The sequence below is a fragment of the Neofelis nebulosa genome, chromosome 15 (assembly GCF_028018385.1).
Source record: "Neofelis nebulosa isolate mNeoNeb1 chromosome 15, mNeoNeb1.pri, whole genome shotgun sequence".
In the NCBI taxonomy this organism is placed as follows: Eukaryota; Metazoa; Chordata; class Mammalia; order Carnivora; family Felidae; genus Neofelis; species Neofelis nebulosa.
Window position 1 is genome coordinate 11,501,092 of NC_080796.1, and position 17,842 is coordinate 11,518,933.

Sequence of the window (17,842 nt, forward strand, 5' to 3'; positions counted from 1 at the left end):
CTAACTAGGACTTCAAGTACAATGATGAATAGGAGTGATAAACACAGGCATCCATGCCTTGTTCACGATTTTAGGTAGAAAACACTGAGTATCATCTTAGCCTTGAGTTTTCACAGCTGCCCTTGGCCAGATTGACAAGTTTCCTTTTATTCTTAGTTTGCTGAGTATTGTCATCTTCAGTGGGTATTGAATTTTTTCAAATGCTTTTTATATATTTATTGAAATGATCATACGATTTATCGACTTTGTTCTCTTAATGTAGTAGATTACATTGATTCATGTTAAGCCAACCTTAAATTCCTGAGATAAACTCCACCTGCTCATGATGTATTATCCTTTATATGATACTGTTGAAATTGACTTGGTAAAATCATAGTAAGGACTTTTTACATCTATGTTAACAAGATCTGTAGTTTTCCTTTTTTTTTGTAATACAATTGTCTGGTTTGAATATCACAGTAATACTAGCCTGGAAAGTGTTACCTCCTGTAATGTTTTCAGAAAGAATTTTGAGTAGAATTGGTACTATTTCTTCCATAAATGTTTGAAAAAAAATTCACTAGAGAAGCCATCTGAACTTCTAGTTTTCTTTATGGGAAAGTTTTTAATTATAAATTTAATTTTCATAACTGATAGGGGGCTACCCAAATTCTCCGCTTTTTCTTGGGTCAGTGTTGGTCATTTGTGTCTCTTGGTGAGCATGTCAATTTCATCTAAGTTGCTGCATTTAGTGGCATAAAGCTGTCTCTTATTATCGTTTTCAAATGTCTGAAGGATAATGAAAAACTCTCCTCTAATCTAGATGTTGGTAATTTGTCTGGATTGTCTGAGCTACAAGATTATCAGTTTTATTTGAAAAGACTAGTATTTTGCGTTCAGGGATTTTCTCTGTCCATTTTCTAGTACACTGATTTCTGCTCTTCACAATTTTTCTCCTTCTCTATATATTGGGTTTATGTTGCTCTTCTTTTCCTAGCTTCCTAAGATGAGAATTTAGATCATTAATTTTAGGTCTTTTTACTTTTCCAATGTGAACATTTAGAGTTGTAAACTGGCCTCCAAGCACTACTTTCCCTGAATCCCACAACATTTGACGTGTTGCATTTTCATCAACGTTCAGGGCAAAATGCTTTCTCACTCCCCTTGTGATTTCTTCTTTGATACATGAATCGTTTTAGAAGTATGTTGCTTCGTTTCAAATATTTGAGGACTTCCTAGTTATCTTATTCTCAATTGATCTCTGGCTTCATTCCATTTTTTAAATCAGAGAACATATCCTGTATGATTTCGATTTTTTAAAATGTACTGAGATTTGTTTTATGGTCCAGCACTTAATATATCCTATTGAACATTCCATGGACACTTGGAAAGAACATGTATTGTAGGTGTAGTGTCCTATAAATATCAGTTAGGCCAGAGTGGTTAATGGTGGTGTTGAGATTATCTCCATCTTTGCTGATATTTTATGTAGTTGCTCTATCAATTACTTGAGAAGCTTGTTAAAATCTCCATCTATGGAACACAGACATTTATGATTTTTAATACCTTCCTGACGAATTGACCTTTTAGAAAAAATCACTGTACAGTGTAATAATCTTATCAACATAGGTGTTATTTTCCAAACATCTCGTAGTTCTCCCTTCTAATTACTTTAAATTCTCCACAATTCCACTTGAGTTTGAACTTTGAAGGCTGTAGACCTCTCCACGCCCTTCCCGCTTGTATTGAGAGGCCACCATGTCCCCCCACCCCCACCCCCGGCCCCAGCTCTCACACGGAAGAGCCTGGAAGGCTCTAACTCCATAGTAAAGGAAGAATGGTTTAATAACCTGTATGTCAATAAAATTTATATTAACCCTTCTTAAGGCTGTTGGGTTTTGTGATATTCCAAGCGGGTAGAGATTTATTTGGGGCAAGTTGCTAATTGTAGAATATGAAGTAGAGGGATCAATGCTGAGTGATTTTTAAATGATCTATTTCAAGAGAGACATTAGCTCTCCTATCGCTCCTCAGGAAGTGAGGGGCTGAGAGTATGTATCTACACTGAAATTTAAGTAAATGGCAGCTAGAGAACTGAACATAGATTTTGATGCGGGTTTTTGTTTGTTTTTGAGAGAGAGAGGAAGGGAGGGAGGGAGGGACAAGCGGGGGGAGGGGAAGAGTGAGAGGGAGAACCCCACGCAGGCTCCACGCCTAGCATGCAGCCTAATGCAGGGCTCGATCTGAAGACCATGAGATCATGACCTGAGCCAAAGTCAAGAGGCAGATGCTTAACCAACTGAGCCACCCAGGTGCCCTTCGATGTGTAGAATTTTACAGCACTGTCACATGATTGTATTTTTTTACATTATTGCATTTTAAAGCAAATGAAGCAGATACAGTTTCGTTTCTGAAACCATTACAGAGCATTTATCAATACAACATTCATCCATCCTTATTCACCTACTATTTGGAGCTTTGTTTTTTTTTTTAATGTATTTGATACCTACAAATATCTATGTGCTTTTTTTCCCCCCTCAGTTATTTGGGAAACTTCAAAAAGGGTAGTCACACACAAAGCTTCTTAAGCATCTTGCTATAATTTAATCTGAACAAACTGTTGCGCACAAATACAGAAAAACATATGTAGGGCTTAGATAGCATATTGCTATAATTCTTAAGCTTCTTAAGCATCTTGCTATAATTTAATCTGAACAAACTGTTGCGCACAAATACAGAAAAACATATGTAGGGCTTAGATCGCACAGTGATCCCTCTTGGTCCAACTGTTCGAAACGTGTAATTTTCAAAGGCTGTGTCAATGTACCTAAGCAAAGGACAAATACAAAAGAAAATGCTGGGGCCTGAGCATCTACTGTGATTAACTGTGAAACCCATGGGGTCATTTCGGTAGAGAGCCACCTACAGAGCAAGCCAACCCAAATATACACTGAGTGCCCACCAGGGAACAGCTGATTCCTTGCAGTGATCAGAATGAATCCTCATAAAGACACTTGGCTATTGTTGCGTTCTTTTCGCAGATGTGGGACCAGGCTTGGAAAGAGGACGCTGCTCAGCCAAGGCCACACAGCTGTAAGTGGTAGCTCTGGGGTTTGCAAGTAGACTTCCTGACACTATTCATGGTGTCTGTTCCACTTTGCCAGAAAAACTTACAGATCAAGACTTGGCAAACTTTCCCTGGAAAGGGCCCGACAGTAAATATTTTAAGCTTTGCAAACCATATGGTCTCTGTCACGAGGACTGAACCTCCACTCTTGCAGTGAGAAAACAGCCACAGACAATATGTAAATAAACGAGTTTAGCTGTGTCCCGATAAAACTTTATTTACAATAAGAGGAGGTGGGCTGGATTTGGCCCAGGGGTTGGGATTGGCGGACCCCCGCTACAGATTGAAACGTACAAACCAACCATCAAGGAATCAGGCTCTGAAGGTTCCGCTTTTCTATCTTTCCAGGGCCATTTTTCATTACCGCTGCGCTTACTCTACTGAATTGTACGCAATCATTATGATTTCACTGTAAATTCATCCTCCAGTCCCTCTCTGCTCCACAATGCCAACTTTCCTTTCCCTAGCACAGATTCTCGCTTTGTCGATAAACACTGTCAAGCAGCGATCAACACCTTATTTTTAAAAATGAGGACCCACTTGGGAAAAATAAGTTTTTTTTTTTTCCTCTGAGTAAAAATAGTTTCACCGGGTCCCCAAATGGAAAACCAGCGTAAAGATTTTGTGCTGTACTGAATATTTTTAAATGCTAATGAAAAACTGGTACTGCCTTTTAGTTACCAAGATGCCAAGAGGTGGGTATCAGAGTTACCTTCCTGATCTTCCGTTCCTTAACTTCATATAGTGCGTTAGGATTCAAATACGTTATTTCATTTGTCTTTGAAGTACCGATTATCATGGACAAACTGAAAGGGATGCGCCCGGGGCCGGTGCTGTGCTGGGCACATGGAATAAGGAAATCAACAAAATCGCGCCTCCTTGCCTGTCTCCTGTTTCCTCCTACCTGGAGACCCACACACCCACAAAAGCAGTTCTGGAAAGGTTCTTCTCATGGTGGGGGCCCAGGGAGCTCGGTTCCCCGCAGGCCCCTGCTTTGTTGGACTGAAAGCTGCATGTGGAAGTTAGAGCAGATCTTTTGCTGGAAAACCAAACAGGGCAGGAAGCTCTCTGGTCTTGGGCCACTCACCACTGCTTTACGGGATAACTCTCTCCAGGGACTCATCTACACGGTTGCAAATAACCATTTTTCAAATTCTTAGACTCTTTGGTCAATGTCAAGTTAGTTCTTATTATTGTGTTTACTACTTGCTCGGAAAGTTGGTTTTATTTCCCCCAAATAAATATAAATTTCTTCCAGTCTCTGTTTCCGCTTCTATCCCCTCTGAAGTGACATTATTCAGTATATTTACCTTTCCAGTGCCAATATCCTCTCTGCATATAGTCAGTCCCCTGTGTCTGTCTGCTGGCCTTTCTTCAACTAAGTTTAAAGAGTATAAATAAGGGGCGCCTGGGGGGCTCAGTTGGTTAAGCATCTGACTTCGGCTCAGGTCATGATCTCCCAGTTTGTGGGTTTGAGCCTCGAGTCAGGCTCTGCGCTGACGGCTCGGAGCCTGGAGCCTGCTTCAGATTCTGTGTGTGTCTCTCTCTCTGCCCCTGCCCGCTTGTGCATGTGCACTCTCTCTCTCTCCGTCTCAAAAATAAATAAATAAACATTAAAAAAAAGTGTATAAACAATATAAAGTGGGCTCCTCACTTGAGCCATCATGTTACTCAGTCAAAGCCATTTGTTCCAGATCTGCTATTAATTTGTTCAGACCCTGTTGGCTGGCTGATCCGTAAAGCTGCCCGAATGTTTCCACCAAGCACCCTCATTAGTTTAGAACACGCTTAGCTGCAGGGAAGGGTTTTGAGGCACCAGGAATGGACGAAGCAGGGAGCCCGCGGCACGCAGCCTTGCCCCAGGTCTGCTTACCTCCGCGATCAGGTCATGGAGCTCTCCTTCGCTCGGGCAGCACCCTAGCGACCTGATAATTGTTCCGATCTCTCTGCGGAAAAAGTGGTCAACAGTTTTAGAACATAAACTTTGGAAAGCAAGCACTGTGTTTCCCTAAACAAGGTCAGGGCAGATGTAGCACCGAGGTCACTCAATTAAGTTCTACCTTGTGAGGACAGCAGATACTTTTCCGGGGGAAGGAAAAGGCAGACAGGTGAACCAAAGGGAGAAGAAAGAAGTGTTTTGCGTGGATTAGCCCGAGCCCAAATCAGAAAGTTCTAGAAAATGAAAACAGGGGAGGGGGTAAGAAAAAGAAGTGTCAGGCACTCACTAGCTGATTTTAAGTTAATTAGCTGTTTCAAACCTCAGTTTCTGCATCTGTAAAATGGGGACAATAATATCTCCCTCAGAGGTTTGTGTTAAAGTCCACATTAGTGGCAAAATACTGAAAAGCGTGGCCCCTAGTGTCAGATTGTCAGGGTTCAGATCTGAGCTCTATCACGTGCTAGGCTGCACAGGTTAATCTCTGGGTTTAGAAGCCTACCTGGTGGTTAAAACCTAGTGACTTCGTGCACATACTTAGAAAGGGGCGGGGAACACCCTAAGAGTAAAATAATACGAACTATCATAATATAAAGCATAGCTCTTGCTTTATACTATGCAAGATTTATTGAATGGCATACACTCAATAAATATTAGTTATGCCCCTGCCCTCCCCATAATGATGTAATTCAATTCAGCAAATAACCTAAGAAAAGTATAAATTCTATTCGGTACTCCCTAGATGTGAAGAGAGGGGATTTAGAATAGATTATTAAAGATTTCCACTTAAAATTATTAAAATTAAAGATGCAATATTTGAATGTTAACTTAATTTCACAAATATGCACTTGAATAGAATTTTTAAATATTTATTTATTTATTTTGAGAAAGAGAGTGAGAGAGGGAGAGCATGAGCAAGGAGAGGGACAGAGGCAGGGAGAGACAATCCCAAGCAGGCTCCGAGCTGTCAGCACAGAGCCTGATGTGGGGCTCAATCCCAGGACACTGGGATCATGACCTGAGCCCAAATCAAGAGTCAGATGCTTAACCAACTGAGCCACCTAGGCACCCCACTTGACTAGAATATTTAATTTTTTTTTTTTTTAATTTTTTTTTCAACGTTTTTTATTTATTTTGGGGACAGAGAGAGACAGAGCATGAACGGGGAGGGGCAGAGAGAGAGGGAGACACAGAATCAGAAACAGGCTCCAGGCTCCGAGCCATCAGCCCAGAGCTTGATGCGGGGCTCGAACTCACAGACCGCGAGATCGTGACCTGGCTGAAGTCGGACGCTTAACCGACTGCGCCACCCAGGTGCCCCTAGAATATTTAATTTTTTTTACCACTCTGGGTAATAATGGTGTTATACTTACTCCCTATTTTACTGAGAAAACTTTTTTTTTTAAGTTTATTTATTTATTTAGAGAGAGAGGGAGGGAGGGAGAGAGGGAGGGGCAGAGAATCCCAAGCAGGGTCCACTGTCAATGCAGAGCCCCATGCGGTCATTAGATCATGACCTGAGCCAAAACCACGAGTTGGATGTTTAACCGACTGAGTCCCCCAGGTGCCCTGTGAAAACATTTAAAAATGTTTTTTAAATGTTTTTGTTTATTTTTGAGATGGAGAGAGACAGAGCATGAGCAGGGGAGGGGCAGAGAGAGAAGGAAACCCAGAATCTGAAACAGGTTCCAGGCTCTGAGCTGTCAGCACAGAGCCTGATGTCGGGCTCGAACTCACGGACCGTGAGATCATGTCCTGAGCTGAAGTCGGACGCTCAACTGACTGAGCCACTCTGGCACCCCTGAGAAAACAGTTTAAATTAGAATGTTAGGCTTCTTCACTTACAGAGGCTGCAGGATGAGCAGCGAGGGAAAATCAAAAGTCTTTAACTGAGGAAGACGGGATTCTTAATTTTCATTTACTGATTTTCCTTTGTAACAAACACGGCCCACTATACGTGCCACGTCTTCCTGTGGACTACGTTTCACACCCGCCGGAGTACCTCAGTCTGTACACTTCTGCATTGCTTCTCCTGCTCAGGTCCCTCGTGAAGGCAGGATCTGAACATGATGGTGTGGGTAGAAACTGAAGCATTTTACAAGACTATACTTTCGAGAAGTCCCTAAAGATGTGCCGTGAATCTGGCTAACACCGAACTAGTAAACGTATCGTTGTAACATCAGACTGGCTGCTGTATACATTAGACCAAAGAGAGGCAGGGACAAAAACATGATTTGGTAAGTATTCACAGATTTAGCCCTTCCATAACCTTCCGGGCCTTTTGCTATGTGCATCAGGAAACCGAAACTCCAGGGGCGCCTGGGTGGCTCAGTTGGTTGAGCATCTGACTTCAGCTCAGGTCATGATCTCGTGGTTTGTGAGTTCGAGCCCCGCGTCGGGCTCTGTGCTGACAACTCAGAGCCTGAAGCCTACTTCAGATTCTGTCTCCCTCTCTCTCTGCCCTTCCCCCACTTATGCTCTGTCTCTGAAATAAACATTAAAAAAAAAATTAAAAATACATAAATAAATAAAACATTAAAAAGAAAGAAAAGAAAAGAAAACTGAAGAAACTCCAGAATCAGAGGGACCTGAAGAAAAGCTGGTTACCCTACACCAGAGGCAGGGGTGGGGGTAGGGGGTGGAGAGGGGACCTGGAACCGCCTGCGGGCAGGCGTGTAGGACAGCGGCCCTTTCGTCCGTCTGGCTACTGAGCACTGCACAGGTGGCTAGCCCAAACAAAAACAAGCTGTAAGTGTAAAATACAGATTTCAAAAACTGAGCACACACACACAAAAAAAATGTAAAATATCTCATCGATCATTTTTAAATTGACACATGTTGAAATGACAATATTTTAGACATATTGGGTTGACTAACAATTACTAAAATTAATTTCAACTGTTTCTCTTTTGCCTTTTGTTTCCTTGTGGCTACTAGAACATTTTAAATTATCAGTCCAATATTCCCTATTTCTGGAAACGGCTAGGAAGAGCCGTCATCACGAGTCAGACGTTGAGAGGTACACAGAAAGAGAGACAGAATCACCTTGCGCCGTGTCAGCAAGGTAATCGTTCTCCCTCGTGCCTCTCTGAGAAACGTTAATCAGGTGTTTGTTTGTTTGTTTGTTTTTTAATTTTTTAATTTATTTTTTGAGTCTGTCCGCAGAGAGCCTGAGCGGGGCTCGAACTCACGAACCGTGAGATCATGACCTGAGCCAAAATCAAGAGTCAGACGCTTAGCCGACTGAGCCCCCCCAGGTGCCCCTGAACCAGGTTGCAACGAGCCCTTGGTCGCTACCAGCCCCCACGACACAGGAAGGGCTGACTATTAGGTGGCGGGCTGGGTGGCGTCCAGCCCCAGACACGACGCACAGGAGGGCCTGAGCGGGAGGAAGGTGTGGGCCGGAGACACAGCTCTGGCAGCGAAGCCGTGGGCTCTGACGGGAGTGTACTGGCAGGAAGACACCAGCCAGGGGTCCAGGAGGAACTCTCTAGAGGGCCCGTGCTGACCCAGCGGTACGAGGAAGAGGCCCGCGTTAGCCACGGAGGAGAGGAGCCAGAGGGGAGGCGCGAACTCCGCACAGGGTCGCGTCCAGGGAGCTGAGGAAAGACGTGGGGAAAGCGAGCCTCATCTCAGTGTCCCATGCTGCGGAGAGCATGGGTTTAGGGAAGGAAGATCAGTTGTGATATTTGAGGAGGGAAGGCGCCGTCGAAATTAGACTGCACGGGGTCCAGGAGGATGGGTCCGGGGAGCGAAGGGGAGGAAGTGATGTCTGGGGAGGGGGGCAGAGGCGTGGGGCCAGGGAAGATTCTGTAAGAAACGTTAAGACCAGAGGGAGGTGGGCACTCACGAACGCGGATGGGCAGGGGCCAGCGCGGAGAGGGCTGGAGAGACCAGGGCTCACGAGGGGGTGCTCCTGGGGAGGTGGGAGCACTCAGGGGGCACACGGCTGGCCCGGGGCCTGCCACCCGCAGGCTCCGTGTCAGAAGGGCAGGTCCTTCCTTCCCGCCTGGAAAGGTCTTCTCTACCCCTCTGGCTCCCCTTTGAAGAACCGATCACCATGTCTCCTCCTCTGAGTGAATCCAGCCAGGACGACCCACTTTGCCCACGGAAAACAGCTCGTCTGATGCCCTCCAGCCATGCAGGCGCTACTTTTCTCCGGCCCTGAAGCACGGAGCCTGACTCCGCTAAGGGGAAAGGGCAAAGCTTCTCGGGCCGATGAGTCCACAGCGGCCTGAAGAGCAACACAACTCAAGAACTCACCCCGAAGCCCTACAAACTGGCCCGCGAGCTGTGGGCAGCGGCGAATTCACCGAGCATTCGTGCTCCTTTGCTGCCGTCAACCAGTCAGACCTGCCGTTTCCTGTCCTGGATTCTGGGCCCCTGAACCTTCCATCCTGCCTGCTCTATTAATCCCTAACCCTGAGCAACTCCCCGGTTTCCTTCCTCTACTCCGGCCAAGCACTGCGGGAAGAAAAGACCTAACACAAAGATCACAGGCTGCTGCAGATTGACGCCGTCCAACATCCAGCGTCCCGCATGCTGCCTAACCCCCTTGCTTTCGCTTCCTGCTGCTTCCCTAGCAAACTGCCCCCCGAACAGCTATTCTGAATCATCTCCAGCCTCACGCTCAAAACCAAAGGTACGCCCAATCTCAGCGGAAGACCCCACAGGCCTGTCACCTGCGTCCCCCCCCCCCCATGCGAACCGGGCACTGCTGACCCGCCGACTGCCCGCTCGGCCAGCCCAGGCCGCACAGCTACGCGCCGCAGCCTGGGTAGAGGCAGCTCACGGCTCTGAAGGCGGCAGAGTCCAAGGCTCTGTCAGACTCCGGGCCTGGTGAGAACCCTGCTTCCGGCTTGTGGATGACCGCCTTTCTCCGTATCCTCCCATGGCCGACAGCGAGCGAGCTCTGGGTCTCCCTCTTCTTTCAAGGGCCCCAATCCATCGCGGGGACCCCGCCCCCGTGACCTCATCTAGACTTAATCACTTCCCAAAGGCCCACCACCTCCAAACACCATCACGTGGCGGGGGGGGGGGGGGGGGGCAAGGCTCCATCATATGAATTCGGGAGGGACACACATCCAATGGTGGGCGCCCCCACAACAGGCCCGGCCCCTGTACCGCCTTCCAAGTGTGTACAAGCCTCCCCTCCTCTCCCTCTCAGCCTCCGAGGAACTAAAAGTGCCCTTCCTTAATAAAGCTCACCCCTCTCCATTTTCCTGAGTTCCAGGCTGGGCTCCTTTTTTTCCCCCAGCAAGTATATACGTTATTCAGTGCTCATCTCGGTGTGTGTAGTCTTAACCCCCTCGGTCTCGGCTCTTCTTCTGGACACACTTGCCTCCCCCTCAACATCTTCATTCAGCCCTTTACTAGTGGCTTCCTCTTTTGCCCTGAGATATTCACGTAACTTCCCTCTCTTAAGACATTTCTAACAGGTGCCTTACTGCCTCCAACTACTCTCCCTCCGCTTCCTTTGCTAGCACAGCCCTTGTTCTAAGTCGCTCATCTTGGGGGCGCCTGGGTGGCTCAGTGGGTTAAGCATCTGACTCTGTTTTTGGCTCAGGTCACGATCTCACGGTTTGTGAGCTGGAGCCCCGCGTCGGGCTCTGCACTGACAGCGTGGAGCCTGCTTGGGATTCTTTCTCCCTCCCTCCCTCCCTCCCTCTGCTTCTCCCTTGCTCTCCCGCACATTCTCTCTCTCTGTCTCTTTTAAAATATATAAATAAACCTTACAATGAATGAATCACTCATCTTGTAGCTGTCAGGACACCACCCACCATTCACTGTGGACCTGCCGGCCTAGCTCTTGGCCACATGGTCAGTCTGTCCTGTCTTAGCCTCTCCACCCCTCTCTTCCTCCCACAGTCCCTCAACTGCCCCCTGCCTGGACCCCTGGTTGCAGGATGACCCCACTGTTCAAAGTGTTACAGGGGCCTAAGAGAAGAAACCCACCACTCGGATCTGGGCAGAGAGAAGCCTGCCACTTGGATCTGGACAGAGAAAGGCCCACGGCTCAATCGGAGACAGGAGAAAGGCCCGCCGCTCGGATCTGGACAGGAGAGAGGCCCGCCGCTCAGATCTGGCCGGAGAGAGGCCCACCGGTCATCACAGCACCGGCACCTGCAGGGAGAGAGGGACAGAAAGCCCGTGCAGGGCGGCAGCAGTGGGGGACTGGAGTGGCAGGCAAGGGGAACACAGGGCTAAGGCGGCCGCTCTGGAGAGGCACGCGCAGCTTCTGGCCAGAAGCTGAATTCAGTGCAGCCGCCGGTCCCGCGGTCCCCACGGACGCCTTGACCCCCCGCGACAGTCCCATGGGGTGTGCGCCTTGTCCTCTCCATTTCACAGACCAGGAGATGATCCCGAGATATTCAATAACTTACCAGGGCCACAAATAGCTGCGCATTCTAGCCGCCCCCCACCCCCCCAGAGCAGGGGGCCGGGGCTGCGGGCCCAACCAGGGGGCAGGACAGCGACACAGGAGACTGACCGGCCTTCCGGCTGGGAGCCGTCACCTCCTCTGGGACTGGGAGAAGGAGACCCCGCAGCCCACTCCCTCCCCTCCACCACCCGCGGGCTGCAAGGGGGGTGGTAAGCGCGCACAGGGTCTCACCAGCTGCCGGGCTCTGCTGTCAACCGCTCTAAATCCTCTTACCCGCTTCCTCCCCACGGCAGCCCTGCGAGGACGACCCACCAAAACCAGGCCACAGAAAGATTGGGTAACTTCCCCAGCACCCTGGGAAGTAGTGGCTGGGATCCCGACACACACAGGCTGAAATCCACACGCCTCAGCCCTGCACACCGCCACCTCTCATAAACCTGATCCAGTATGTCACGAGACGGAGGGAACTTGGGGACTGTGACAAGGCGCCTCCAAAGAAGAGTGGAGGTTCCATCCCACGGGAACCTTGAAGACAGATCCAGGGCGCCAAACAGACGACCCAAGGGACAGAGTTGGCCCTCAGATAAGGTTTTGCTCAGCGCAGTGTTGGTTCATAACATCCGTGTCTTCAGGAGTGCCCCAGACTGTGTCCCTCGCACATGCACATCACAGGCCTGGTCCCTTGGGAACCAGGGTCTATCACTCCTGGAAAATAGCAATTTTGTATGGTAGGAATTTACCTGCAAGAAGCGGGGGAATGAGCCAGTGACCTCTGAAAGTTTTCTCCCCAGGGGCTCTGATTCTAAGATTATACTTAAACACACACACACACACACACACACACACACGCACATACACACCGGTGGCTTATGTAAGTGAATATTCTTGCTCTTAGAAGATACACACTGGAGGATTTCAGGGGAAAGGTCACAGCGTCTACAGCTCACTCTCAAATAGTCCAGCAAAATAAAATAATAAAACGTATAAATACGTAGATCGTGTAAATGTAGTGTGTGTGTACATCATAAAAGAGAGGGAACACAGGCAAAAGCAAATGCACCAGAATGTTAATAATTGGTGCATCTAGGGGACTGTACACAAGAATTCCTTCCATGCGCCACTCTTACTATTTGTCTAGATGTGTTTAAGTTTTTTAAATAAAAAGTGTTCATGAAAGAAAATAGTAACAAGAAGTGGGTGCCTGGCTGGCTCAGTCGGAGCATTCCACTCTTGATCTTGGGTCGTGAGTTCGAGCCCCACGTCGGGCATGGAGATTAGTAAAAAGTAAACTTAAAAAGGAAACACAAGATAAGGACCTTTCATTCTCAGGCAGGAAAACCAAAGTAGTAAGAAATAACAACAGAAATCCTGCCTCATATAAACTATCTGCAAAACAATTTACTTTTTTGTGTTACGCTATATTTATCATGTTTGGCTTAAAAAGTTGATTATTGGGACGCCTGGGAGGCTCAGTCGGTTAAGCGTCCAACTCTTGATCTTGGCTCAGGTCACGATCTCACGTTCATGAGATCAAGCCCCATGTCAGGTTCTGTGCTGACAGTGCAGAGCCTGCTTGGGATTGTCTCTCTTTCTGCTCCTCCCCTGCTTGCGTTCTTTCCTCTCTCTCTCAAAATAAATAAATAATTTTTTAAAAAGTTGATCACTAACGATGTCTTAGTTTACAAGAAAATACATTAGTGACAACATTCTTCAATTTCACAACAAAATCAGTTACAATATTCTTAACTCAGTACTTTAGCATTTAAAATAAAAACCTGGGGGTGCCTGCCTGGCTCACTTCATAGAGCATGTGACTCGTGATCTCAGGGTTGAGTTCAAGCCCCATGCTGGGTGTACAGATTACTTTAAAATGGAAAACCCGATAGACTCCACCAAAAGTCTACTAGAACTGATACATGAATTCAGCAAGGTCTCAGGATACAAAATCAATGTACAGAAATCAGTTGCATTCTTATACACTCATAATGAAGCAACAGAAAGACAAATAAAGAAACTGATCCCATTTACAATTGCACCAAGAAGCATAAAATACCTAGGAATAAATCTAACCAAAGATATAAAAGATCTGTATGCTGAAAACTATAGAAAGCTTATGAAGGAAATTGAAGAAGATATAAAGAAATGGCAAAACATTCCATGCTCTTGGATTGGAAGAATAGATCTTGTTAAAATGTCAATACTACCCAAAGCTATCTACACATTCAACGCAATCCCAATCAATTGTACCAGCATTCTTGTCGAAGCTAGAACAAGCAATCCTAAAATCCCTATGGAACCACAAAAGACCCCGAATAGCCAAAGTAATAATATTGAAGAAGAAAACCAAAACGGGAGGTATCACAATCCCAGACTTTAGCCTCTACTACAAAGCTGTAATCATCAAGACAGCATGGTATTGGCACAAAAACAGACACATAGACCAATGGAATAGAATAGAGACTCCACAATTGGACCCACAAAAGTATGGCCAACTAATCTCTGACAAAGCAGGAAAGAATATCCAATAGAAAAAAGACAGTCTCGTTAACAAATGGTGCTGGGAGAACTGGACAGCAACATGCAGAAGGATGAAACTAGACCACTTTCTTATGCCGTTCACAAAAATAAACTCAAAATGGATAAAGGACCTCAATGTGAGACAGGAAACCATCAAAACCCTAGAGGAGAAAGCAGGGAAAAACCTCTCTGACCTCAGCCGCAGCAATTTCTTACATGACACATCTCCAAAGGCAAGGGAATTAAAAGCAAAAATGAACTATTGGGACCTCATGAAGATAAAAAGCTTCTGCACTGCAAAGGAAACAAGCAACAAAACTAAAAGGCAACCAATGGAATGGGAAAAGATATTTGCAAATGACATATCGGACAAAGGGCTAGTATCCAAAATCTATAAAGAACTCACCAAACTCCACACCCGAAAAACAAATAATCCAGTGAAGAAATGGGCAGAAAACATGAATAGACACTTCTCTAAAGAAGACATCCAGATGGCCAACAGGCACATGAAAAGATGCTGAACGTCGCTCCTCATCAGGGAAATACACATCAAAACCACACTCAGATATCACCTCACGCCAGTCAGAGTGGCTAAAATGAACAAATCAGGAGACTATAGATGCTGGCGAGGATGTGGAGAAACGGGAACCCTCTTCCACTGCCGGTGGGAATGCAAGCTGGTGCAGCCACTCTGGAAAACAGTGTGGAGGTTACTCAAAAAATTAAAAATAGATCTACCCTATGACCCAGCAATAGCACTGCTAGGAATTTACCCAAGGGATACAGGAGTACTGATGCATAGGGGGCACTTGTACCCCAATGTTTATAGCAGCACTTTCAACAACAGCCAAAGTATGGAAAGAGCCTAAATGTCCATCAGCTGATGAATGGGTAAAGAAATTGTGGTTTATATACACAATGGAATACTACATGGCAATGAGAAAGAATGAAATATGGCCTTTTGTAGCAACGTGGATGGAACTGGAGAGTGTGATGCTAAGTGAAATAAGTCCTACAGAGAAAGACAGATACCGTATGTTTTCACTCTTATGTGGATCCTGAGAAACTTAACAGAAACCCATGGGGGAGGGGAAGGGAAAAAAAAAAAGAGGTTAGAGAGGGAGGGAACCAAACCATAAGACACTCTTAAAAACTGAGAACAAATTGAGGGTTGATGGGGGGTGGGAGGGAGGGGAGGGTGGGTGATGGGTAGTGAGGAGGGCACCTTTTGGGATGAGCACTGGGTGTTGTATGGAAACCAATTTGACAATAAATTTCATATTAAAAAAAACCAAATCAAATCAACATCAAAATCAAATCAAAAACTTGGCAGCACTGGATAGATCTAAGACATTGTGTTTCACGAAGTACAAGTTGCCAAGAGGCTGGCTATCGGTCTACTGCTCCTTGCAGGTAAAAGTACCTGGAGAAGACGGAGCCCCCCAGTGAGGAAGGCAGCACCGTGAACTGCTCCTTGTGGGCACAGGACCAGAGCAGTTTCTCTGCCAGACTCTTCACCGAGTACAGGGCTCAGGCTCGCTACAGATGGGACAGCACCTGCCAGCCACAGTCAGATCCACTCTGGCCCAAGAAGGCAGCTCCCTGCACAGGCGCCCCTCCAGCCTGGATCAGCAGGGGGAAGGCAGAGGGTGTTTAAGTACTACTAACCCTTTCTCCTCCGATGTGTTCTTTCTTCAAATGACAATGCATTAGGTGAATTTATTTCAAGAGGCCTCCCGCGTTCCCTGAGAGGAGAGGGGAGGGGAGAGGTGGGGAGGAGAGGAGCAGGAAATAGAGAGGCAAAGATGCCTCTTGTTCTAACTCGTCCCGGAATACAAGGCCAGAGGCACAGAAGACCGGACGATCCCGAGAGCTCCTCTTACTTAACGATTCTGCTGCCAATAACACGGGACTGCAGCCAAAGCAGTCAGGTGGGCTTCCAGAACCCCAGATGCCCGGGAGGAGGCTGGGGTCCTGGCCATCAAGGAGGAAACCATGTAACTCACAGTTCAGCCTCAGGAGCAGAGAGGCTCCTAAAGGTGAGTGAAGAAAAACGGGGGAAAAAAAGAGAGAAGGGCAAAAAAGAGCAGAGGCCAGAGAAACATCAGGCCATGAATTTCTGAGAAAGAGACAGAGGTCTAGAAAGGAGGAGAACCGAAAAAGAAAGAGCAAGAAAACACTGAAGGAGATGAGATTATAGCTTTTGGAGACAAGGAACAGAAATTCCCAAGCTTAATGGGGAAAATGAAAGACAGAAGTTCAGAAAGAAGAAATGACAAAGACACCAGACAACTGGAAAGTTGAGCAAAACTGTGAAATAAAGTGGTACAGTTACAAACAACATTAAGGCTGATCAACCCACTTTACTTGCACGAACCGGGACTGTGAATCAAGCGAAACGATTGAGAATTATTGTAAAGTATCTTTTAAGACTACTCGTAACATTAGTCGATCGTTAAAGTCTTTTACGGTTATTAAAGTACCTTTTAAAGCAACTATTTAGGAACTTACTGAAGTCAATGTAGTAAAATAAAACTAAAATCGTTTTGTTTTTTGTTTTTTCTTTAATTTTTTTTAACCTTTATTTTTTTTTTCAACGGTTTTTTTTTTGTTTTTTTTTTTTATTTTTGGGACAGAGAGAGACAGAGCATGAACGGGGGAGGGGCAGAGAGAGAGAGGGAGACACAGAATCGGAAACAGGCTCCAGGCTCCGAGCCATCAGCCCAGAGCCTGACGCGGGGCTCGAACTCACGGACCGCGAGATCGTGACCTGGCTGAAGTCAGACACTTAATGGACTGCGCCACCCAGGCGCCCCAACCTTTATTTATTTTTGAGACAGATAGAGACAGAGCATGAATGGGGAGGGGCAGAGAGAGAGGGAGACAGAGAATCGGAAGCAGGCTCCAGGCTCTGAGCCATCAGCCCAGAGCCCCACGCGGGGCTCGAACTCACTGACCACGAGATCGTGACCTGAGCTGGAGTCGGACGCTTAACCGACTGAGCCACCCAGGCGCCCCTAAAATCGTTTTTGAATTTTAATAATCTCTTCCAAAGTCTTTTTGTCAGGCTTTTAGAAGAGAGTCCAGAGAAACGGCGCAAACGCATGTGCGTACAATGGGGAGTGTGCTGTTTTCAACTGGTTCCTCAAGAGGGAAAAGCCCTGACTGGAAGCATCTGCATTTCCACGGTGTCAACACAGCCATCTGGGCCAATTTTGAGCTGCCAGAGTGAAGTCACCGGGGGGAGGAGGTGGGAAGAGATGTTCCCGGTGTCCCCAGCACATCACCGCACGGCACCCCAGCACACGTACACGAGACAGATTTGCAACAACGTGGATGGAACTAGAGTGTATTATGCTGGGCGAAATAAGTCAATCAGAGAAAGAAAGCTGTCATAGGATTTCACTCACATGTGGAATTTAAGAAACACAACAGATGAACATAGGGCAAGGGCAGGAAAAAATAAGATAAAAACAGACAGGGAGGCAAACCATCCGAGACTCCTAAATACAGAGAACAAACTGGGAGATGCTGGAGGGGAGGTGGGGGGGGGGGATGGGCCTTAAGGAGGGCACTTGTTGGGATGAGCACTGGGTGTTGTATGTGAGCGATGAATCACTGGGTTCTACTCCTGAAACCAATACTACACCGGATGCTAACTAACTTGAATTGAAATCGGAAAAAAAAAAAAAAGCGTAAGTAAGAGTCAAATGTGATGGTACTGCAATTAGGAAGTGGCCACTTTTGAGTCTTTATTACCTTTTCGTTGTTAATAAGCACCTTCATTTTCGCATTTTATAAGAACAGCCTGGAAAAGTACAGAGGGCTTGACGAGTCTGGGTGACGCCCTCACGCAGGGGCCGTGCTAATCTCTGCGCCTTTCCAAACTGGGTGTCAGTGC

At 46.6% G+C, this 17,842-nt stretch overlaps 1 protein-coding gene across 1 annotated transcript in view; it reads right to left on the reverse strand.

Moving 5' to 3' along the window:
* Positions 1 to 17,842, reverse strand: part of EFCAB2 (EF-hand calcium binding domain 2) — a 131,190-nt gene that overhangs the window by 21,501 nt on the left and 91,847 nt on the right. The window contains exon 3 of the mRNA XM_058701735.1: positions 4,980 to 5,052. Coding sequence (XP_058557718.1) covers positions 4,980 to 5,052 — 73 coding nt within the window. The remainder of the gene's footprint in view (positions 1 to 4,979; positions 5,053 to 17,842) is intronic.